Source organism: Condylura cristata, unplaced genomic scaffold (assembly GCF_000260355.1).
Source record: "Condylura cristata isolate star-nosed mole 26May11 unplaced genomic scaffold, ConCri1.0 scaffold00036, whole genome shotgun sequence".
NCBI classification, from domain to species: domain Eukaryota; kingdom Metazoa; phylum Chordata; class Mammalia; order Eulipotyphla; family Talpidae; genus Condylura; species Condylura cristata.
Genome location: NW_004567137.1, coordinates 3,431,599 through 3,456,374, shown reverse-complemented (window position 1 = coordinate 3,456,374; position 24,776 = coordinate 3,431,599). Strand labels below are relative to the sequence as shown.

Here is a 24,776-nt window from a genome sequence, read left to right as displayed (position 1 = left end):
TTTGGCAAGATGAGGAAATAAGTAATTTACCTCCTTGGTGGTTATGAGGAGTAATCAAGTTAGTACATATAAGACATTAAAAACAGTGTGTCATATCTAGTAGGTATTAATTTCATTACTGTAATTATTAGTGTTCAGTTTGAAAATGCAATATAATTTTACCTCCTTTACTCTGCCCTTATCCAAGTTTAAAAATAACTTCTTATTGAAGTAACACTGCATTATCACATTATGTAAATTTCAGATGTGCATGATGATGAATCATCATCTATAAGTTGATTTATGCTGCTAGGAGGGTGGGGATTAAGGAAGGTATTATAAAAGTAGGGGTGTCAAGAGATCCCACCTATGTTCTCTTGAGGAATCTGAGAAAGGAAGGTGTCAGTGGCTATGGACATTGTGGAGCTAAAACTGGAGGTGGGGAGTCTTGGGGGGGAGTCTACAAGGCAAGGAGTCGACTCCAAACTTTCCTCAACCAGAACTCTTAGAGCCAGGAAGAAGAGTGCTGAGAAGATCCTCACACCCATCTGAAAGAAGGTTTCATGTACACAGATAAGGTCATTCTGCCTCAAGAACAAGTAAGTCTAACATGGCTACAACGCACTGTGGGTAGCAAGGATATGGCACAATCCCCTATTGTAAGGGCATGTACAGTCAGTTAGAGAAGCCAAAAAAAGGTAGGACAGGCAAAGTGCTAAGTGAATATCAAAGAAACACAAGCACCACAGGAGCTCAGATGCAGCAGTGGTTAGTGAGAGCACCAACCAGAGAGGGAAAACTTCATGACAGAGAAAAATCTGATGGGGGCTGTTAATTCATAGACACATCATCCTGAACACTGACTGAACCCCTAGGTTGGGCCAGCCATGGAGTCAGATACACGGATACAAAGATGAATAAGATATGAACTTGATCTTTGAGTATTCATGATATATTAGGCAGCCTGTGAATACATGAAGAGGCACAAACAAGTGGGCAGGAATGTTACCGGAGATACCGGCAGGGCAGGGGCACAGAGGCACCAGGGGCCAACCCAGGGGCCACCAGGGGCCAACCAGGGGCCACCAGGCCACAAAAAGACTTCAAGAAGCCATGATGAGCTGAGTCCTCAGAGAGAAGAGCACAACCAGACACATGACACCACAGAAGTGAGTAACTACAAAGAGCTTAGCACAGCTGGTGCCTGAGACAGACGCGGAGGACAGAGATGTGAAGGAAGGGGGCGAGTGGGAAAATCTTAAAGATCTTATGGACTACAGAAGAGAATCTGCCTTTAAAAGCAAGTGACCCACTGTAAAAAAATGAGTAACATTTTTCAGAAAAATGCATATCAGAGGCAACATGGGAAACAATTTGGAAAAGGGCAAAACTGGCATGAAGGACTCCTCTGGCAAAACTACTCCTCATGGCCCCAGGAAATGATGAGAAGGGTCTGCAATAAGAGCTGAAAAGCAGACTGAAACTGCGTGGACAGGAGTGTTGTTAATAGTGCAGAATCACCGAGGTCACCCACCAGCGGTTTGGGAACAGAGCGAGGGTGAGTGAGCAAAGGTCATGGCTGCTCAGATAGGGGAGTAGATGAACCTGCTACTGGGAGAAAAGTCAGTTACCAGGAGGAGAACAACAATGGGTTCAGTGTTTACTTTAAGGTAGTTATGAGACATTTCACTGAAGATTCCTAGAAGAGAGCTTCATAGAGGGTGTAGACTTCAACAAGAGAGTGGGTTGTCACTGAACACAAGTTAGAGGTAGAAATGAAGATCAGGCTTGGAGGTTGGGAGAAGAATAATGAAAGGAGACCCGAAAGAGACTTGGGAGATGTCATGATTCAAGAGTGAATCAGAGGAAGATGTGCCTCCCCGGGAGGCTATAAGGTACTCTAGGGGTAGGTGGAAGGAAGAGACAACAGAGAACGGTGTCCCAACATCTATGCTAACTAACTTCATATAGAATGAAAAAGTCACCCTTGAGAAATGCCACAGACATATCATGTGAAAAAGGACTGAAGGGTATTTTGAATGGGAAAGGACCTAGGGAATCTAAAAATGGAGCATGAGCTTCTGACATGAGGACAGAAAGAAGCATAAATATGCCCAGGGGGATGGAATGAAAGATGATCCCCTCTGAAAATGGCCTAGACAGGAAAGCAAAAGATGCTGTAATCTCAAAGATTTCTTTGTTCCTACCTACAGATTACCTGTGCCAAATTTAGAGTTGGCAAAGCAATTCCTTTAGAAAGTCCCAATTAAATATCTGGTCATAGAAGACAAGACAAATTCCGAGAAAAACCACTTAATTCCTTCTACCACCCTCTTCTACTTCCCTCAGCAGAGTTTATGTTACGGTTTCAGACCACAAAAATTTTCAAGACTTGGGTTTCCAACTAAGAAGTAACCAATTTGGGGTCTTCTCTTGGGCCCTGTGTCATTGGTTTCCATGAGGCCTTTCTTCCTAAAATCACCTGCATTGGGTGTGTCAGACAGCAAACCTCCTCTTGTGCAATTACTGTCTAAATAAAAGAGGCTAGCCTAGTTTTCACTTAGATGCAGCTCTCACTCACCATGAACAGGGAAAATATTCTGGTAGTTCCAGTTAGGTGGAAATATGGATACCGTCCCTTCCACAACAGTTCTAGAAACAGCAGATTGGGGATTGTGGGCTGGAAGATACTGTTGCTCCCTGGGAATATACCCAGTTCTGCAGTACATGGTATCCTCTGAGTCTGTGTATGGATGAACTCAGGGCAACTGGCAGGAGTCTCATGTATGACTGTTGGGGTCATGAGCACTGGAAGATTTGCAGCAATAAGCCAAAGGACTGGTCTAAAAAGGGACTCACATGTTGAGCTGGGTGCTTCCAGAAGGTTCCAGAGACTTGTTCTAATGCTAAGCTCTGAGCAAGGCACTGGTGGATCTTACTTAATTCATTATTTATTATGCTTAATAATAAGAACCCAAATGTCATTTTTATCTGCTGTTTATTTCACTATACAATTCAGAATACCCGCTCTAAAGTTAGGAAGGATGCTTCTAAGGAATGATCTGCATCACTGAATCATGTGTGAAGCTCTTCAGTTTCTAGAGCAAATCAAATAAGTGTGTAAGAAAAATGTGAGCCCAGGTCATTGTGTTTTATTTTGAGATTGTCATGAGAAGCTAAAATTCCCTTTGGTCTCTACAAGTATGGAAGAAATTCAGAGAACAAATGCTCACTAGGCTCGTGATAAACAGGCGCCTGAGTTGGGGGTCTCCCTGGTGGTCTAGGGGTCAAGTCTCAATGCTACTGCCATGAAGGCTGGCGTTTAATCCCCAGCCAGAGAGCTGACCCACATGGCGCAGCAGACCTCTCCTGTCTCGCCCGTTGCTCCCCTTAGCAGTGTATTTCAGTAGATCCCCCTGTTCTGCTACATACCTGTTCTGGTGAATCCTCTCTCACACAATTTCCTACACCCACCCCCAACACACACCCCAGTTCTGGCTTACCCCCCCCCCAGTTCTTCTATACATAAATAAATAAAGTCTTTTATAAAAAAGCAACCAGGTACCTGAGTTTGTGTGTTTCCTCCTTCCAGTAAGGCAATACCCAGTAAAATGCCTTCTGAAAAAATTCTGTCATTTTTCGTGTTCACTATGACATCAATGACGAGTTCAGATGCACCTTCCTTATCCAGCAGGCACTGAATGTCCGAGAGTGATATCCCAGTCTTATCTGAATCTTGTCCAGAAAAGCTTCCTGTGATCAGGAAAGTGAACAAAATCAGACATGAGTAGCACACAAGGTTTCCAAATTATGAGAATTTAAGTATACTTACCAGTGAGACTTACCCACCCTACCCCCCAACAAAGTTAAATATAATAGAAGTCAGGGGGGAAAAAAGCTTGTGAAAACATGGCCATTTATTGAAGGTAGGACACTGGTAATTAAATAACTTTTCTTCATTAAAAAATTATTTTGAAAAATAAAACCAGCCTTTTCTTTGGTCTTTAGTTTACATAAGAACCTATGATTTATTTCACTATTTTCCAATGCCAAAAGTCTGTTTGGTGAGCTTGAAAATGTAAGAGGTTTTCAACAGCACTTTTTAAATACACTGTCATACTTGTGGTATTTTAGGTGAAATGCAATAGTAATACCAGAATGAAGATATGTGATAAAAACTCAGGAATGAGAGGAAAATGATCAAACTTACCTCCTCCTTGGGGAGACTTGCAGTAGGTTCCAGAGAGGTGTCCATTCACACCAACTCCATAATCACCTTTAAAATATCGATTCAGGAGTATTTTTCTTAACGTGTTACCCTAACAAAAAGGTTGAGAAAATCTTTAGAGGTTGTTTCCTTTTCTAATGAAAAGAAAAATATTAGTACATTAACGTGTCTCAAATACATTTTATGAATGATGTTGAGATGGGGAACGGTTCATTTTATAATGCATATTTTCTAAGGCAAAAACTTCAAATGTTATCCAAGGAAATAATAATTTTTACTTCTGTCTGAAGAATAATAATACAGAATTTCCAAAAGAATGGACTAGAAAAAAAATAACAAATGCTATAAACTTAAGATTGCTCAAAAAGCAGAGGCTCTGAATGTAGATAGGAATATGCACCCCCAAAATACAGCTGAATAACCACACCCCTAAGTCTTAACAACAGGAGCTTAAGAGTACAAAGAGCTTGAAAGGTGCTGGGTAGACAGCACTTGCTCAAAACGAGAGCAGAAGATGACTGCGGATGACAGTTTGACTCCAACGGCCGTACTCAGTGCACATCCGGCAGGAGACAGGGCATTCACTCAAACATGTAATTAAAAATTCCTGAGACTTCACTTTTGTACTGCTTCCAAGAACACTTAAAAAATAATACCTTTGTGGCCCTCCCTGGTGGCGCAGCGGGTTAAAGCACTGCACTGAGAAGCTAACGCCACTTCTGCATGAGTTCGATCCCCGCCTGCCCCGGAGGTGACCACATGGCGTGGCAGACCTCTCCTGACCCGCCCGCTGCTCCCCTCAGCAGTGTACTTCGTCGATCTGCCTGCTCTGCTCCCCACTCTGTCTCTGGTGAAGCCTCTCACTGCCCCTGAGCCTCTGGCCTGTACCCCAGTTCTGTATGTACAAATAAATAAATCTTTAAAAAAAAAATAAAAAAAAATAATACCTTTGGCTATCTGTCTAAAAGACACAAAGACACTGATTGAAAAAGATACCTGCACCCCCATGTTTATTGCTGCTTTATTCACAGTTGGAAAGACATGAAAACAGCCCAAATGCCCAAAAGTGGATGTCTGGATTAAAAAGATGTGGTACATATATACAGTGGAATATTACTCAGCAACCAAAAAAGAGAAACACATGTCTTTTGCAGCATCATGGATGGAGCTGGAAAAGATCATGCTTAGTGAGATAAGCCAGAAAGAGAAAGAAAAATACCGGATGGTTTCACTCATAGCAGGAGTATAATGGACCAGGTGAGAAAATAACAAAACTAATGAACAACCATATACCAGAGACATTTAATGGGGGTGGAGCGGGGAATGAGATCAAAAACAGTGGGGGGAGGAAATGTACTGGACTATGGTGATGGCACACGCGTGGGACTTGGTGATGGGAAGCCCAAGGGGATTGCAACTGAGATGGAAAAATACACAAAAATATGTAAAAATAAACTATTATAAAATTAAAAAAATAATAACTTTTGCAATAGTCACTCATGTATACACAAAATATCGATAACCCCACATCTGTTTTATTGGCTATAATTATTTTAATAGACAAGAACAATTTTCAAATATTATTTAAGGAACAACTTGTTTAACTGCTTAAACAACAAAACAACACAACTGCTACTGAGATGTTATTCTCAACTTGCAATTATTTTATCACAACTGGGATTGGCTGACACAGCTGGTGGCAGGTGACGTTCCTAACAGGGACAGCAGCAAGACTTGAACTCAGTCTACACAGTGAAATCCTTGCCAGCCCTGGACCCCGGCTGGGCTGGTTGCCCCCAAGCACGCCAGTGACCATCCAGGCTGTGGCAACGTGGCCCTCGGTGTCCCTCCTTCTTTCATGGCTTTGTCTCTACTGTCTTGCTGGGGTGCTCCATCTTCCCACTCCCTCCCCATCAGCAATTTCATCTGCTGCTCTGGTTGCAGGATCATCTCTTCAGGTCTGACTGCAAAGGTGCTTCCTCCTCAGCTTCTCATCTGCTTCCACATGGATTTCCAGGCACCTCAAACTCATTTTTTTTTTTTTGCAAAGGGAATATTCCTTGCTTCTAAAACATTTTCCTCTCAATTTTGTTTACTTTAAGGAGGCATAAATTATGAAGGCCACATAGACTCCACCTATAACCCCACACTCTCCAAGATGATAAAGAATTGTGAAATCCAGGGGCCTCTCTAGTGGCCTAGGGTTAAAGCCTCAGCACTATCACTGCTATGGCCAGGCCAGAGAACTAACTCACATGGGGCAGCAGACCTCTTCTGTCTTGCCAGTAGCTCCCCTTAGCAGATCTCTCATTCTGCTCCCCATTCTGTCTCTGACGAATTCTCTCACCACCCCCCCCTACCCCCCCCACACCTCTGGCCTAAGCCCCAGTTCTTCTGCCCAAAAATTAAAAGAAAAGATTTGTGAAATCCTCACTATTCTACCTTTTCAGCTGCACCTTCCCACAAAGCCTTCCTACAGTACCATGTCTTATGCAAAGTGAAAGAGAAAAATTTCTTGTTCCAAGAAATGTTCCAAGTGTTTCTACTCACATTACTTTCTCTACCTGAGAAGTTCTTCTTTCATCCTATCTTCATCCGTTGAGTAGCTACTGTGGTCTAAGCACTCTACATGAATAAAACAGATCCCTTCCCTCAAAGGTCACTCTCATAAGCAACACAAACATTCGACCCTTTGGAAACACCTAAGAGGAACTTGGCATCTCCAAAGAGGCTCCCTCTCGATGTCCCCCCACCCCCAGCTCACCTCCCTCCCTCCCAGGGGATAGTAGGAGCAAAGACCTCTGGTGCAGAATCAGGGAGCAGCAAACCTGTCCTGTGTGCCCGTCCCACGAATGATCACAGAACTTAGTGTCTGGATTTGCCTATCCTGACTGTGACTTTTTTTTGTTAAGATTTATTTATTTATGCTTACAGAACTAGGGTATAGGCCAGAGGTGAGGTGGGTGAGAGGATTCACCAGAGACAGAGTGGTGAGCAGAACAGGCAGATGTACTGAAAAACACGCTGCTAAGGGGAGTAGCGGGTAGGTCGGGAGAGGTCTGCTGTGCCACGTATGTCAGCTCCCTGGGTGGGGATCGAACTCATGCTGCAGTGACCTCTGAGAGCTTACAGTGCAGGGCTTTAACACGCTACACACCAGGGAGAGCCCTGTATGAGAGACTTTAACCACTTGATTCTAAGAACCCAACCAAGAGATAAAATCCTTTTTTTTAAGAGAGAAATACAAATCTGCTTTTTACCCTTTGTTTAAAAAAAAAAATCCTCTTTATGTTACAAGAAGAATAAAGCTGTTCAAAACCAACTGTCAAGTAAGACTGAGTCACGTTGAATTAAAGTGTCACATGTGCTGTTATTTCTAAATTGTCCTAGGCCAGATACAACTGCAGGGCTTATCAGATTCATAATCACGAAAATCAAATTCTGATGCATTCAGAGCTTGCATTTCCTAAGTGTGGACTATTCAGTGCCCCTGTGCCTATGTTCTTAACGCTGGAACCAGAGGCCTGGGTTCCAATCCCATCTACACCACGTACCAACTGAGCATCATAAGCCCGTTTCCCCACCACCCTGTGCCTCGGCCCCACAAATGTCTAAAGAGTAGTCACTGTCTCCACTGTCTCCCAGGGTTTCTGTGGTGAATAATCTGGGGAAGTATGTAAGTTCTCAGCACAGCTCCCAGTACATACTCAGTGGAAGCAAGTGTGTATCAGTGGATGTGATGCTGGGACTATCACTGAGCAGTTCACAGTGCACTAAGTGCTTGTCCACACTTCTCACTGGATAGAAGACCTCCCCACGTAAGTGGGGGAAAATCTAACATACTAAGAAAATGGAAAAAATGATAAGTAATAAACTCCCTGAAAATCTTGATTTGTTCACTTGTCCTCAGTCCTTGGAGTGACATCTAACACTTGTGGGCCAGTGTGCTTACCCTTCGCTATATAAAATGCAACTTACAACTTCCATTCAAGTGACAGAAATTCTACCTTCAATCAAACTACAATTTTCAAAGAAAGGCAAAAGAACCCATTTTTGGTACTAAAAATGAAGAAGGAATAGCCACAGATGGAACACGATTCTTCTGTGTTTGTCTTGGCTATCCATCTTCACATGAGAATGGAAAACTTCAGAAGGAGCTACGTCACAAATTTAGCAGAACAGACTTCTGTTGACGAATACTGAGTTCTAACTTGAAAGGTCGGGGCAAGTGCTGCGTGGTGGGTCTCAGTTTGCTTTGGGGCTTTTTGGTGGTCTGCGTGGTCTGTGATGGGCGACTGTCGGGATGGCCTGGACATGTGCCACCTCTACCTTTCACTCAAATAAAGCCATTGCAGAGCCCTTGTCAGAAATTCTGGTGCCAGGGTTGTAAATAATTGTCTTAGAGCTGTAACTTCCATGGCAGGAATGTAGGGGAGGACTGAAAGCATATTAAAGCATCTTGGAAAGGACTGCCCAACATCTGAGAAGTGGCACTTCTGTGCTCATTCTTCGCATCCAAAATGAATTCTTGTGGAGGTTCCCATGGAAGGTGTCTTTGCTAGGTTGGGCCAAGCAGCAAGCAGCAGCCTTGCCAGCCTTCTCAATGTCAGCGGCAATTCCAGGCCACAAGACGCAGTGTGGAGCCAATGCCTTTATGTGAACACATCCCAGATGTGTCTAATGCAGTGTAGCCAGCATAACTAACAACCACCTTCTGAAATTACAACAAAACATCTCCATAAAAAGACATCTTCTGTGGTCAGACAAGGCAGGCTGACAAACTGGAAGTATCTGGGAAGGCTAACTCTTTCCCTGACCACTTCCTGCAGCACCAACTGCAAAGCATCAAACATTAAGCAGCTTCGATGTGATTGCCTTTTGTGGATAGAAAAAGAACAGCAGCAATTTATTTATCTCAGAAAGTACTAAAGATTTTCTTTTTTTTAAGATTTATTTATGTATACAGAACTGGGGTCAGGCGAGAGGTGCAGGGGAGGTGAGAGGATTCACCAGAGGCAGAGTGAGGAACAGAAACAGGCAGATCAACAAAGTTCACTGTTGAGGGGAGCAGCGGTGGGTCAGAAGAGGTCTGTGGCACCATATGGATCACCTCCAGGGCCAGGGGTTGAACTCACACTGAAGCGGCCATGGCTAGCTTTGCAGTGCTGTGCTTTAACCCATTGCACCACCAGGGAGGGCCTTTTTCTCTGATTATCAAGAAAGCACAGCATGCTGCCTTCTGGCAGTAAGCAGCATCGGGAGTGAAGAGATGAAGGGTGTGGAGGTCCCGCCTCCACATTTGTTCCCTTTCTCTTGGAAAAATGATACAGTGATGTAATACATTTTTCCACTGTGGACAATATAATCAAGACATCATCCAAATATGACACCACAACCAGAAACTTAGAAGATTAAGTCTTGAGCTGGAAATTCAAAATTAACAAAAATTACCAATTAAAGATGCTTGATGAAGGCCTCTTCTTCAAAGACTAATGACTAGCTATTAATCAGTCTGGACAAGATCTTCCAGGAGGAGGCTGGTTGTGTAGCTTCCCCACAGTCTCACTGTAATATTTAACTTGGTATTAGACTAACTGCTGTTTCGCCAACCTTGGGCTCACTGACAGCATGGCTTGAGATAGTCTTCATTTGAATTCCCACAGGCAGACTAGGTACATTTCAAGTCTCAAATAAATTATTGCAACAGCTGTAACCTAATGGAATTACATGAGGTCCATCATTATAATCGAGTACATCTGCAAGGAAGTCCTCTGGAGGAACGTGGCCAATCGTCTTTAATCTAGTTACGTGATGGTTTGACTTTCTTGGTCACTGACTTCAAGGAGTAATAGCCCATTCCTCCTCCTGATGGTTTCTCCCCACTGTCTTCTAATGAAAACCACAAATTTCAACTGTGGTTACTATCTACATTCACAAGCTGCTCTTCATCAACACAGTGACACAATCATTATAATCTTGAAAAACAAATTTCTCAATAATTCTATTAAAGAGACTTTTTAAAATCCTGGAAAAATTTAAAACCACTCGTTCCCATGCCACAACAACAACGAACTTGTCTCCCTTTCCCTGCAGTTCATCACTGTGGAGATATTTATTGCATTCCTTCTATGTGTCAGGTGTTAGAAAAGGGGTGCATAAAAGCCATTTTGCAGCATATGGTGGAAGAATCTGCAGATAAGTAGTTGAGACATATGGCACTGATTTTTTATATAAATAAGCCTCACTGGACCATGTGACTCCATTTGTGAAATTTAAACACTGAAGCAGTAAATGATGATGTTTAAACATTTGATGATAATACTGGAGAAAGAGTAAAACTTCATTCATCATTCAGGTTTATCAAATAGCCTTGCCTCTAGATATGCTCAGTTTCTGGGGAGCCTCTGTTAGGAGATGAGTCTGTGCCCCTGACTTGTGAGGGCACAAGTTATTTATTTTCTTTGCAGTGTGACAAATGCCTCTCAGTATCTGACTTCCAGCAAGCTCATTAACTGGCATCAAACACCACAGAATTTCATACCTCAGCCATTTTAATATGGTGTGTGCCTCAAATCAAAGGCTAAGGAACTGTGCCACCCCCTCCCTAGTGGTACTGAGAGGATTCATCAGCTTATAATTGTTTGATTTTCCGAGGAGTCACTGGAATCTCCCGGTGTGTTGTATATACACCTCCAAGAGCACTATAGAACACTGAAAAGAGCCCAGAGTCAGCACACTACCAGTGCCAGCTTGCATGCTCACCCGAAGGCTGGGGAAATGGTACTTCAACTGATTATTTCCAAGTTTCTTCCCAGACTTGGGATGGCATTTAGTATGGTGGGGTGGGGTAGATGGCTCAATAATACACGTACTTTATAAGAAGTCCCAGACAACAAAGAAGGTAAAGCCAGGGGAGGAGGAAATGGGAACAAATGAGAAAAGTGATTTTGATTGGAATAATATCACCAAGTACACCTGGATGTTTCCTGTTGGACATTAGAAATACCCTACTTCGCTTGTTTGTACCTGTTTAGAGGCACAAGTGCAGTGATTGTTGTCAAAGGTCACAATTATTTAGCACTGGCTGACACAGGGTACAGCTTTGCCAGGAGACAAGGGACAACACATACAACGGTGACTAGTTCCCTCCAGCTCTGGCTCCACCTCCCTGCTTCTGCTGGTCTCATGTTCTCAGTGAGATTCAGAGAACCAAGCTGTGACCTGCTGATCTCCATCAAGACAGAACAGAGCACAGTGGATGGATAGGATGCTTGACTTCAAAAAGCTGAACAATGGGTGGGGGCAGGGGGAGGAAAGAGAATGAGAGAATGCTCATCCCTTTTCTAAAGGCACTGGAAACAAGCTGTCTTTTAAAAGGGAGAACATCGTTACTATCAATCAATGCAAATATTTTGACAAAAATGTAAGAAGCCAATGTTTGATAAATTTGGAGTATATTTTGAAGTTCCACAAGAAGAGGCACAAATATTTACTTAGGGTGCTGACAGAATGAAGAGGAGCTGCTCATTCTGGGAAATTCTAGGGAACTTAATGAGATAGGCTCTGCATACAGTTTAACACCTAAGAAAAGCCTCCCTACACAAAAGCTCCCAGTCTACTGAGCTGTGTGCCTAGCGGGAAAGCAATGTTTGGGAGACCAAGGTCACTGGTTTGGGTCTAGGATCTGCCTCTAGCTTTGTGATCTCATGAATTTTACTTACCTGCCCAGAGACTCAGTTTCCCCATCTGTGAATAACAATCACAAGAGTGTAGGACACTATTTTAAGGATTAGAAATTACATATACAAAAAGCTCTTATTCTTAACGCTGAAGTGCAAAACAAACTTTATTACAATACTTTGCTTGATGTTTAAAGAAAAACAAGATTGAGAATGAAAAGGACCTGCTGAGCTGATGGCACGAATGTTACACTGCCAGGGCCAAGGCCAGCCACAGCTTTTGATGCCAGCATGTACACAAGCATTTACTTTATAGAAGACTACTTTGAAACTATCTTGATCTACATGTTATGGTCTCATGAAAAATATGAAGTAAATGTGCACAGCTGTAGCCATCTTCAGCAGCCAATTCAGATCATCGTTTATAAAAGCAGCAGTAGTAAGAAGAGCCGTATTTCATATCCTGATTTTTTTCTGATTTTATCCTGATCTTCATATCAGAAAAAGAGCAAATTTCCTTCCCAATATCCATCTTCCACTTAAGAAATGTGAGGCAAATACTGACAGTATTTATAACTTCTCACACAATGACTGCTCATTAAGACAGACTGTTTTCTAACTGGTTTCATGTATCCATGTGGTGGCCTCTAATTCACTCTTCAATCAGTAGTCAGAGCAGCGTGAAACAACAGAGAACAGGAATTCTGAATACATAACATGACTATAGAATGCTTGCAAATCACTGAGAAAAAAATCTGGCATTTCATAAAAGATATGCACAGCTGGTCAATAAACATGAAAACATACACCATTATTAGTTACTAGGAAAATGCAAATGAGACTATGAGACACCATTTTATAACTATGAGACTGGCTAAAATTACAGTGTCTTATAAAACTAGCTGCTGAAGAGAATGTGGGTCAACTGGGGAAATGAAAATTGGTATAACCATTTTGAAAACTATGTTTGCACTCACAATTCCATTCCCAGGGAAACAGGTGCTCCAGGAGACTCATAACATCACATCCTACACAGCAATACCAGCATTGAGGCGCAAAAAGTTGGGGAAACAAAATATTAAAACTGATACCACAGCAATAAAGTGGATTAAAAATTATGGGATATGTGGCCCTCCCTGGTGGCACAGGGGGTTAAAGCACAGCACTGAGAAGCTAAAGCTACTTCAGCATGAGTTTGATCCCCGCCCCAGAGGTGACCCATATGGTGCAGCAGACCTCTCCTGACCACCCCGCTGTTCCCCTCAGCAGTGTACTTCATCAGTCGCCCTGTTCTGCTCCCCACTCTGTCTCTGGTGAATCCTTTCACCACATCTGCGCCTCTGGCCTGTACCCCATTTCTATATGCATAAATAAATAAATCTTTAAAAAAGTTATCGGATATGTGTAGACTGGAATAGTACACAGAGGTAAAAATTGATACATTAGTGCACTGCAACAACTCACAATTATGAATTTTAGCAACATGTTGAGATGAGATAAAGAAAATAAAAAGCAAGCCTTAGAAGGCACACATGTAATATTAAAAGTGCAAGCTGGGCCTTCCCTGGTCGTGCAACAGGTGAAGACGCAGCACTGCAAGCTAACTGCAACTGCTTTAGTGTGAGTTCGATCCCCTGCCCCGGAGGTGACCCACATGGCGCGGCCGACCTCTCCTGACCTGCCCACTGCTCCCCTCAGCAGTGTACTTCATTGATCTGCCTGTTCTGCTCCCCACTCTGTCTCTGGTGAAGTCTCTCGCAGCCCCTGAGCCTCTGGCCTGTACTCCAGTTCTGTATGCATAAATAAATAAATCTTAAAAAAAAAAAAAAAGAAATGATACTTAAAAAAAGAAAAAAGAAGTGCAAGCTACCAGTTATCCCTGGAAAGGGACAAGCGACAGAGCACACAGTTAGCTACACATTATTGGTAATGTTTCTTCATTTGGCTGGGAGGACTCAGAGATTTTATATAAATTCAGATCCTAATAAAAATACTCAAGAAACAGTAGCAAGGATGGCTGCTTTCTACCTGGGAGGTTCTGCTGTGCTCCACCGCAAATTTATTGTGCAGCTTAGGTGAGGATTCATAACCGACACCTACAAATCTTGGGCCATTTGCCATCACTGCTTTTCTGCACCCACGGCTTCCTCTTGCCACACACGCTGTCAGCCCCTCCTCACCCGCTCTTCTGTTCCCAGCCATCAGCAGATGGTCTCCTTTGCCAGTCAGGCTTCCAGACACTCATCCCACCTACCCCTGCCCTCAGTTTTCCCTAGTCGACTTCCACTTAACCTGTAAGTCTCAGTTCAACCACTTCAGAGTAGGCAGCCTTAACAAGTTCTCCTTGAATTTCACTGTGTGGTTCAGACTTCTATTTATATCAGTCTTTGAGTCTGACTCCCGCCACTAGATTATAAGCACTACCAGGGCAGAACTAGACTTTTCCTTTCTTTTCTGCTTGACCATCAACTTAACTCCTAGCACAAAACCTGCACATGAAGTACTGGAATGTTTTTGAAAGAATCAAAAAACCAGTAATTCTGAGTGAGAAATCAACACATTAACCAACAAAGTTTGGTATGGAGTGCAATGCTTAAGGACTGTGTGATATGGATGTCACACCTTAGAACCAGCAAATATTTGAGCTCTAAGTGATGTTACTTGCATGCAGAGTAGTTTTATTATGTAAACTTGTTAACTATGGTTCTATGACTGAAAAAAGGAAGCACTGTTAAGAATATAGTAGGCAAAATGTTACTATATTTAAAAGCAAAGATGGACAAGTCTAGCATTCAGACCCAAAGACTAGAAGTAAAATATTAATGATTGTAGACAGGCCCTATGCAAGAGCACAGAGGTCCACTCGAGGTCTTCCCCTGTTACACGTCTACTGAAAAAGGTTTTTTTTTTTTTTTATTAAAAAGTTTATTTTTACATCATTTTGCACATTTTTTTTTCATCTCAATTGTAATCCCCACGGGTTTCCCATCACCAAATCACCCCTGTGCCACCACCATAGTCCCGTGCATTTTTCTCCCTTTCCCCCCCCCCCCCTTTTTGGTCCTTTCCCCACTCCACCCCCACAGAATGTCTCTGGTCCATGGTTGTTCATTATTTTTGTTATTTTCTCGCCTGGTCCATTATACTCCTGCTATGAGTGAAACCATCCGGTATTTTTCTTTCTCTTTCTGGCTTATCTCACTAAGCATGATCTTTTCCAGCTCCATCCAAGTTGCTGCAAAAGACATGTGTTTCTCTTTTTTGGTTGCTGAGTAATATTCCATTGTATATATGTACCACATCTTTCTAATCCAGTCATCTACTTTTGGGCATCTGGGCTGCTTCCATGTTTTTCCAATTGTAAATAAAGCAGCAATAAACATGGGGGTACAAGTATCTTTTTCAATGAGTGTTTTTGTGTCTTTTGGGTAGATACCTAGGAGTGGGATTGCTGGGTCATAGGGAAGCTCCATGTTTAGCAGTTTGAGGAACCTCCAAACAGTTTTCCATAGTGGTTGTACTAGTTTGCATTCCCACCAGCAATGCAGGAGAGTTCCTTTGAAAAAGGTTTTTTATATTTAACGAAGAGCGCAGAAAGCGCCTTGAGCCTGTACACCATGCCAACGGTCTCCCTTAGCATAATTCTTTATCTCAAAAGTACATAAAGTCACTCTTCTTTGTAAAATACTTTGCTTGCATGTGCTGCAATTTATGATAACACATTCTATTTTCCCACATTTTCCTCTCATCAAATGAGAACAATTTTCTTTGTGTTTGTTATGACATTAAAAATTATGTAAATCTAATTTGGATCTCTTGTTTTTCCACCAAAGTGGTCCATAAGGACATATATTTTGCCAACTTTAATATAAGCAAGGATCTGTTCTCACAAGCTCCTACTTGTGCTTGATACGTTAACCATCAGTTTCAAAGAGTTTCACAGGGAAAAAAAATCTCTGAAACAGTATTTTAGAACTGATAGAAACTAGAAATTACTTAAATAATCATCATTTCAAAGCACTGACACAATTATTATAAAAAGAAAATCAAGTCCCAATTTAAGCACAACTAATTATGTCTGAGCTGACTGCAGCCAAAGCACCAAAGGCTTCACTTAGGAAGATTCTGAGAAAGCCTTTGTGCAGTCTTGGGAATATTTGAGAATCATCTTGATTCCCCATGGCATACACACGAGTAATTTCGTGTCTCCACATATGTAGAACTGAAATCCAAGGTTTGGAGACTGACATGACTTAAAACACCATGCAGAGTGCATGTACTAAGCCTGGCCAGGCCTCTGCACCACACAGACTTCATAGGCTGGAACATCATTTGCTACCTGCAGCCTCAAAGAAGCCGGTCAAAGTGTTCTCAAGCTGTACAGAAAACTTCACTACATTTGACTGCAGGGAATCCAACTATCTGTAATTAGTAAATTGAAGAAGAGGAGGAAAAAAGTCTTATCAGCAACCTATAGGCTGCTGATCTAATAAATATTCTAAAACTAAGAAGAGGTCAACCTCTCTCCATCATTTTTATATTCCTGTATATTAATGCCCATTTGCTAAGGATATTTATCACATTTTCCAGTTTTTCAGTGCTGCTTTCCCCTCCTGGGTACAGAGGTGAGTATGTTGCTCCCCAAATTAGCAATCACACTGAATAATACACCCCCTTTTATTGTTTCAATGGTTCTAACGTGCACATTTTTGCACATAGTTTAGTGGTTTTGAATTTCAGCTCATTTTAAAATCAAGAGTGTCAGAGGTTAGTTGGCAACAGTCTCATTCTCTCTAGTGATACTCCTGATGATGAAGTCAGAATGATGAGCTTTAGCTCATGGAATTTTGAGAAAATAAGAACATTTTTCAGTATTGTAACGCAAGCCAGCTGACTTCCCAGGCCATGGATTCACTATCATACACATTAAAATAAGACAAAGCTTCACCAGAGACTTGGGTGAATCTTTTATCATCATACAATTAGTTTGGAGTGTTTTCCCTTTTTCATTGCTGTGTTTGAGGTGATACTCAATTCCCTGTGATTGTAGGTTATGACACGATGTCATGTGAGTTGGGCTTGCATTAACATTAGTAAGGAAAATAAAGGTACTGATGGGGATGAGAAATAGACAGCATTTACCTAACAAATCCAGAGTAATGAAAGTAAATAACAGAGATACATAGAACTAATTTATGAATGAATATTGAATGGCTTTGCTTTAAAAAAAAGTCCTCACTCCTCCCTTGAGATCACTTTACACCCACTAGGAAGATTAAAATAAGAGACAGTAATAAGTATTGGCAAGGAAGTGGAAAAACTAGAACCTTATACAATGCTAACCATAATATTTAATGCTGCAACCACCTTGGAAAAGTGTCCAGTCATGGTTAAAAATAAAACAGTTATGATATAATTCAACAACACCAATCCTGTGCATATGCACAAGAGAAATGAAGATGAAAGTCACAAAATAACTTGTACATGAATGTTCACAGAAGCAGCATTTGGAACAAGCAAAAAGTAGAAACCACCAAAACATCCTGGAAATAACTAGATACACAAAATGTGGTCTATCTTGATCATGAAATATTACTTGGGAATAAAGAGGGAGTAAAATGCTGTCACAAGCCACAACACACACGAGCCTAGAAAAAACACACTAACGGGAAAAAGGCAGCTCCGAAAGGCCACAATTGTATGATCTTATCTGTAAGAAATATCTAGAAGAAGCAAGTCTGCTGAGACAGAAGGTAAGTTAGTGGTCTCCATTGTGGGTGGAAGACTGGAGAATGACCACAAATGGATATGGGTTTTCTTTTGGGCTAAGGAAAATATTCTTAAGAGACTGCGGGTGTTGCAAATCTGGATATACAAAAAACCACAGAATTACACACTTTAGCAGTTTGAATCATGTGGTGTGTGACAATCCTAATAAAGCTGTTTTCAAAACATGAAATAAATCCACGAGGCTAAAGAAAGTCACCCTGTAAATAATCTAGAGTGCACATAGTAAAGACGACGCTGGTTCTGTCCAAATGCGCACTGAGCCCTGAGCCGGCGCTGCTCTGGCCCACAGAGCCCCTGCAGCAGGCACATCTGGGCAGCAGATGTGTGATAGAGGCCCACGTCCTAAATGTTACATCTGTTAGCAAATGTGGAGAAGCTCAAACTGCTAATTAAATATGAAATTGTATGTGTCAATTAGGAGTCAACTTGTTGTTAAAACTGCTGAACGTTTAAGGCACAATAAATTGAGCCAGGATCCAAGACTATTTGTGTCCTGACCTGAGGAGGAAGGTATGGGGCACTGAATGTAGGCCAGACAGTTTCCATGGATACCTCACACTACTTGAGGTGTAGAAACTAAAAATTATAAACAATTTCATGAAAATTATGCTTTACAAGATATGTTATTAAAAAAAAAACACCTTGATCTTCCAGAATCAAGAGTCTAAAATATATTTTGTTGATAAGTGGATATGGTTTTATTTTTGCAGTGGGAGGGCCACAAATTTTCAAAAGGATAGTTTTTAGTTGCTTTAGAGTTCATAGTAGAGGAAAGGGTATATTCAAAATGCATCCAACCTCATAAGGTTTAGAACAAACCTCAAGAGTTTGAAAGACATTTAGTTTTTATAGGAACCAACTATATCGAATGATTCCAGCTGAGCTGAATAATTCATCTGTCCGTTGCATGCTAATATGTCGGTCTTTCCAAATACATGTACATTGTAATTACAACCAGGTCACTCCACCCACCATTCAGTGCTGCTTCCTGTGAAATAAGAACACACATCTTCCAGATGTAACATAAAAGTCACAGTGTTCCTCACTCAGGAACAAAATGGAAAATCTCCTTGAGAGAGGAAGATATTCCCTATATCACTTTGCTGAAGCCTGACAACACACTTGTTCACACCTTTACTGGGTTAAAGGAGGAAGAAGGAGAAAATCACAGCATCAGCTTTTTCCATGTCCCCAGATCACTTCCAGTCTTAGGCAATCGAGTCAGGATTCCCTCCAGAACGCCAAAGATAATCAGCTCGCCTGGAAGGGCAGCTGTTTTCTTTGGAGCCCCCCTTGGCCTCATCACTACATGACATCCAATTTTAGGACAAAGAACACAAACGGTTTTCATCGAGGAGACAGATGAGTCAGCACATTTTAATGGAATTAAGTCAACATTTGCTGGTGTATCAGGATGCTGACACCCAACTCACTGGCCGCTTCAGCACACTCTACCGTGACTCCTAGTTTAGCAGCAGGTGATAATGGCATGATGCTCTTTCCATGTCCTTCTAAAAAGGGTGCATTTGTTTTGATTGACAGCTAACATAAGGACAAGTTTTTGAAAAATTCAAAAATGTTCAATGAAAGTATTGAGAATAGGACTTGGTAGAAAAGAACAAAAAAGAACTTGACCTAGAGAAACACTTTTATTAAACAAAACATTTATGATCAAGTTTTGTTACAGGTTTCTACTTTCCTCCCATCTTACTCATGATCATATTGATCCTCCCCCCAAGTCTTCCTGCTTTTCCAACTGCTTTTTACTTGAGTGATAACTGGACCCCTTCCCACCAGCCTTCAGTGTCTGGTGTCTAATTGGAACAGGAATTTCCATCGGTGAGGCAGTAATTTTCAGACCTGTTATTTCCTCCACCTGTGCACCTTACACTGCCTTGACCATCACCTTCAATGCCATTTACTTGAAAAAACAACAATGTTCTAAGACACACACCCCTGAGAATTTGCATCCTCCAGTTACACATTCTTAAGGACAATGCCCTTGGAATAATTAGGAAATTAATGCATTCATGTGCAAGCTCTATGAGGGTGTCACAGATGATGTCCATCAGTACATCCCCGGGACCAGCAGACACTCAGTAATTTTTTGTAGGTACATATTTTCTCATCCATTCTGTCTCTTCCAAGACATTTTTACAATTTACTAGTAAAAATTTTAGTATTTTAATAGAATCATTGATTTATAGAATCAGATTCTTGCTTTCGAAAACTCTCAAAAGAGCTCTATGGTGAAAGTCTTCATCTGACTTTGGCTTCTGAGGAGCAGAAAGCACTCACTTGTGAGCACAGTGGTGCTGACATGAAGAGAAACACGAGTGACTGATCAGGACCTATGCACAAGCAAGTGCGGCAGTGGGGGGTGGGGAGGTCAGGACGGGTTTCCAGGTGTCCATACTCGCTGCAAATGGCGTCGTCAAGCCTCAGGCAACTGTCTTCCCCTTCCCCTGAAGGCTTCATCAGTCTCTAGCTTTGCCCCAATCATGCTTTTTTCCTCAGGCTTCCTGTTCTTTGGCACGTAAATTGTAGCCTTTGCAGCTTCTGTCACCTGGAAGATTTCTGGAAGTATTCTGTCTCATCTGCTCTTCATCTCATTTCAATCCTCAGCAAAAAAATAAATCCCTTGCACATTTTTTACCTCATAATGGACAGAGAAGGGAACCAACATTTTTTTTTTTTTAGACTCTAAAGCATTCAAACAGAGTCCCTTCCTACCTGGGGGTACTAAGCAGCATACCATATTTATAGCTGGGAGATTCCACAAGTTTGTGAAAGTAATTTTCTTTCTGCATTTTCAAAGACCTCTGCTGAAAGTAGAATTAAGCTTCATTATGACATAGCTATAATGCCAATTTTTGGTCACTACTAAATTATGTTTACTGAGGCAAGGCTGATTTACAACACTGAATATTTTAGGGGTTTAGGGTGACAGGTCTATAAACGTATGTTACCACACCACACCCCCCACCAAAGCACATACAACTGTCCATTTCAGGTCACTCACTGGACTCCTCCCCAGTTTGGCTTCCCTCCTGCTCGCCCTTTGGGAGTCTGTTGTGCTGTCAGATCTGAGACTTGTTTTGGTTTAGTTTTAGCTGGTCTTTTGTTTTGTTTCTTTATATTCCACATGTAAGTGAAACAGCTGGCATTTGTCTTTCTCCTCCTTGCTTTTTTCACTTAGTATCATTGCGTTGTTGCAAATTGCAAAAGTTCCTCTTTATTATACTATTCTATCCTGTACCAGTAGCACACTTTCTACACTGACACTTAACATTTCAACCCTTTGAGAAAAAAGACTAGTGTACCTGTTCATACTGGAAAACAAAAAATGTAATGAAAGTCCATGGTGGAAGATGTCGTCAGCTGCCCCTGCCCTGTGAATAAGTAACCATCCACACAAGAGGGTCAGAGACAAGTCCTCAATTCACAACTACAAGAGGTCACAGGCCAGACAAGAAGCTCACCAAAACCTCTCCCTTTTCTCTGGTACATTCCTACACCAATCACCCATACACTGCAATCAGGGCTTCATGTGACTGAGCAACGTGAACATGAGTACAAATGGACGCTCCTGGTTGAGTCTGCTGTTCCTCCTGCACCGGATCCTGATGCAGAAGGGACAGGTAGCTGAGGGAACTGCAAAGCCCTGAGCCAGGAAGGAGGCACTCAAGAGCTGGGCAGTGGGAGAGCTGCGCTAGCATGACATCTACTAGTAAGCTGACACAGGAGATCTGCCTTAGACTGTCAGGGTTTTTTTGTTGTTTTTTTTTTTAAAGATTTATTTATTTATTTATGCATACAGAACTGGGGTACAGGCCAGAGGCTCAGGAGCGGTGAGAGGCTTCACTAGAGACAGAGTGGGGAGCAGAACAGGCAGATCGACGAAGTACACTGCTGAGGGGAGCAGCGGGCGGGCCAGGAGAGGTCTGCCACACCATGTGGTCACCTCCAGGGCAGGCGGGAATCGAACTCATGCAGAAGTGGCTTTAGCTTCTCAGTGCAGTGCTTTAACCCGCTGTGCCACCAGGGAGGGCCTAGACTGTCAGGTTTTTAAGCCCATCTGAAGCAATAGGGCCTTCTGTGGGATGCCCCGACAGCGCGTCCTGGTCTCATTCTGGGCAGTGCGAGTCCAGACTCTTCCTAAGGCGTTGTGTCCACACCCACCTCCGTCTAGAGAAACTCTGACCCTGAGCACAGGCTAGCCAGGAAGCTGCAGGAAGACGCACTGGGAACAACAGTTTTATCCTTGCCAAAGTCCTGCTTCCCTAGCTTTGTCCCAGAGGCCTTCTTTCAGTATCTTGGCCCTGTCACTCCTTATCCTCATCCAAGTTCCTGCTGTCCCTGAATCCCCATTAGCACACACCTCCTCCACCCTACACACAGAAATACAAACACCCTCTCCTCTCGCTAAGGCCATTCCTGAATAGATCCACTCCAGAAGGCGACTCAGCTGACTTGAGGTCACATGTACGTCACTGACCATTTCAAAATGCTCACTAGCACTCAGCAGTGTCCAGAAAACTTGTTGGCTTATCCATTTTCATTTATGCCAACTTTGAAGAGACTCTAAAGATTAGTCTCTTCCACAACGATGGCTTAAGGATGATTAAGCATCTAAAAGAACTTGTAAATCCCTCAATTAAATCTGTATTCCAAGAACAATGAGAAACTTGTGCATACCAAGGAAAAGTTGGTTGTTATATTTTATGATTTTACCAGCCAAGAACAACATACAAGCTAAATCCCTTCGTATAATCAGTTCTCTTGAAAAAGCTTCCAATTAACTGAATTTTTTCAGAGAGAGAAGAAAAAATAGGGAGGGAATGGAAAAAAAGTATTAAAAATAGTGGATCATACTGGCTGGGATTTGTATTGATTCAGTTTGTTGAACGAAATGATCATTGCTATTTCTTCTAACAAAGTCCAGAAGATGATTTATAGGAGTATTTACTGCAGTTGTGATGTTTCTAGGCTTGAAATAAATCCATAAAAGAAGAGACCCTTCTGTACTGGATCCATCAAGTTCCAGCCTGGCTAGAGGTGATGATAATTATTGGAAAGTAAATCGTTATGTTTTCATCTGACTGCCTGTTGCCTTGCCATGTGCTGTTTCCAACTCTGTCTGGAAATAATAGTACATCAAGGCATCTTGGGTGACTTATATAACCAGCTACTATCATTTGAAAACTGTCAGCTTGGTAACTTGCTACTGTAAGTGTAGTCACACCGCTGAAACACTGATTTCAGTTCATTTATTTTCTGCCTGTTGCCAAGACCTGTATTTAATACAGAAATCATTTTAAAGTTTCACCTTTAATCTTTAGCTGCTTTAAGCTTGGTTACTAATAAGAATCAAAAATAAATCAGATACAATGTATAGTTGAACTGCAATTCTTGTTTTGTCAATTAAACTCTGCCTTTAAATTATAATCAGTTCAGGAAAAACATAATTACCTACTGCTGTTTGGATTTACAAAAACAGACTAAAAATAGCCTTCAAAGAAACAAAATCAGTATTTCCTCATCAATTAAAAATAAGATGGTAATACACTGATAAAGGACTGATCACAAAGATATACAAAAAACTTACAAGAGTTAAAAGTAAACAATGAGAAACTTGTGCATACCAAGGATTATTTAAAGTAAACAATCCAGTCATGAAATGGGCAGAAGAATTTAAAAGATACTTCTCCAAAGAGGAAATGCAAATGACCAACAGGCATATGAAAAAATATTCAACATCCTTTATAATCATGAAATGCAAGTCAAAACCACAGTGAAATGCCTCCTTACACCAGCAAGAATGGCACATATCAAAAAAACTAACAACAAATGCTGGCAAGGTTGTGGTGAAAAAGGAACTCTCCTACATTGCTGGTAGTAATGCTGTATGGAGGTTCCTCAGACTCCTAAAAATGGAGCAATTGGCCCAGCAATCCCACTCCTGGGGATCCCTAAAGACACAAAACTACAGATTCAAAATAATATATGTAACCCTATGTTACTGCAACACTATTTACAATAGGTAAAAGCTGAAAATGACCCAAATGCCAAAAAATAGATCAAGAAAATGTAGTATATGTACACAAGGGAATACTATTCAGCAATCAAAAAGACAAGCTAACGCCATTTGCAGCAACATGGATGGAGCTAAAAAGAATCATGCTCAGTGAAATAAGTCAAAATGAAAAAGTAAAACATCAAATGGTCTCACTTATAGGAGAAATATAGGCGAACCAAATATGACATCCCAACAAAACAAAACAAACTACTATAAACCAGAGACATTCTGAAAGAGATCAGAAGTGGGGAGGGAGGAGCACAGGGGACTCTGGTGATGGTGCACAGGTGAATGGTGGTGGTGGTGGGGGTTTTATGGGGATTACACCTGTGTTGGTGGTAGGAAGAGCAAACATTGTCTCAAAATAAACAATGATGTAAAATGTAATAAGTAAAAAAAGTAGAACAGAAATAAGATTGTAGAAAGTAACCTCATAACAGACAAAATAATTTCTATCTTACTACTCACTCACATATTTTGCACTGACAATAAGATCCCTAAAAGAGTAGTGAGATATTTTTTATTAAAATCTTCCTCAGGGCCCTCCCTGGTGGCACAGCGGGTTAAAGCACAGCACTAAGAAGCTAAAGCCACTTGAGCATGAGTTCAATTCCTGGCCCGGAGGTGACCCACATAGTGTGGCAGACCTCTCCTGAACTGCCTGCTGCTCCGGTCAGCGGTGTACTTCGTAGATCTGCCTGTTCTGCTCCCCACTCTGTCTCTGGTGAATCCTCTCACCACCCCTGCACCTCTGACCTGTACCCAGTTCTACATGCATAAATAAATCTTTAAAAAAAAAAAAACTTCCTTAGATTGAACCTACATATACATACTCCAGTACCAACAATTATTACCATTATCTTTACATAAACTATTAATTTTTATTAATTATATCCATTATTAATGAGAACTATTTTCCTGAAATATCCGAGTACTAGTTCCAACTGGAATCTAAAATGGCTTTTCAAGTGAAATGAAAGGCAAGGAAGAATAAAATATTTTATTTTATTTTTCACCATGA

At 41.5% G+C, this 24,776-nt stretch overlaps 1 protein-coding gene across 1 annotated transcript in view; it reads right to left on the bottom strand.

Annotated features, from left to right (window-relative positions):
- ITPR2 (inositol 1,4,5-trisphosphate receptor, type 2) overlaps positions 1–24,776 on the bottom strand; it is a 450,179-nt gene that overhangs the window by 151,409 nt on the left and 273,994 nt on the right. Inside the window, exons 38-39 of the mRNA XM_004693199.2 lie at positions 4,190–4,298; positions 3,545–3,732 (exon numbers count right to left, since the gene is read on the bottom strand). Of these exons, the coding sequence (XP_004693256.1) occupies positions 3,545–3,732; positions 4,190–4,298 (297 nt within the window). The remainder of the gene's footprint in view (positions 1–3,544; positions 3,733–4,189; positions 4,299–24,776) is intronic.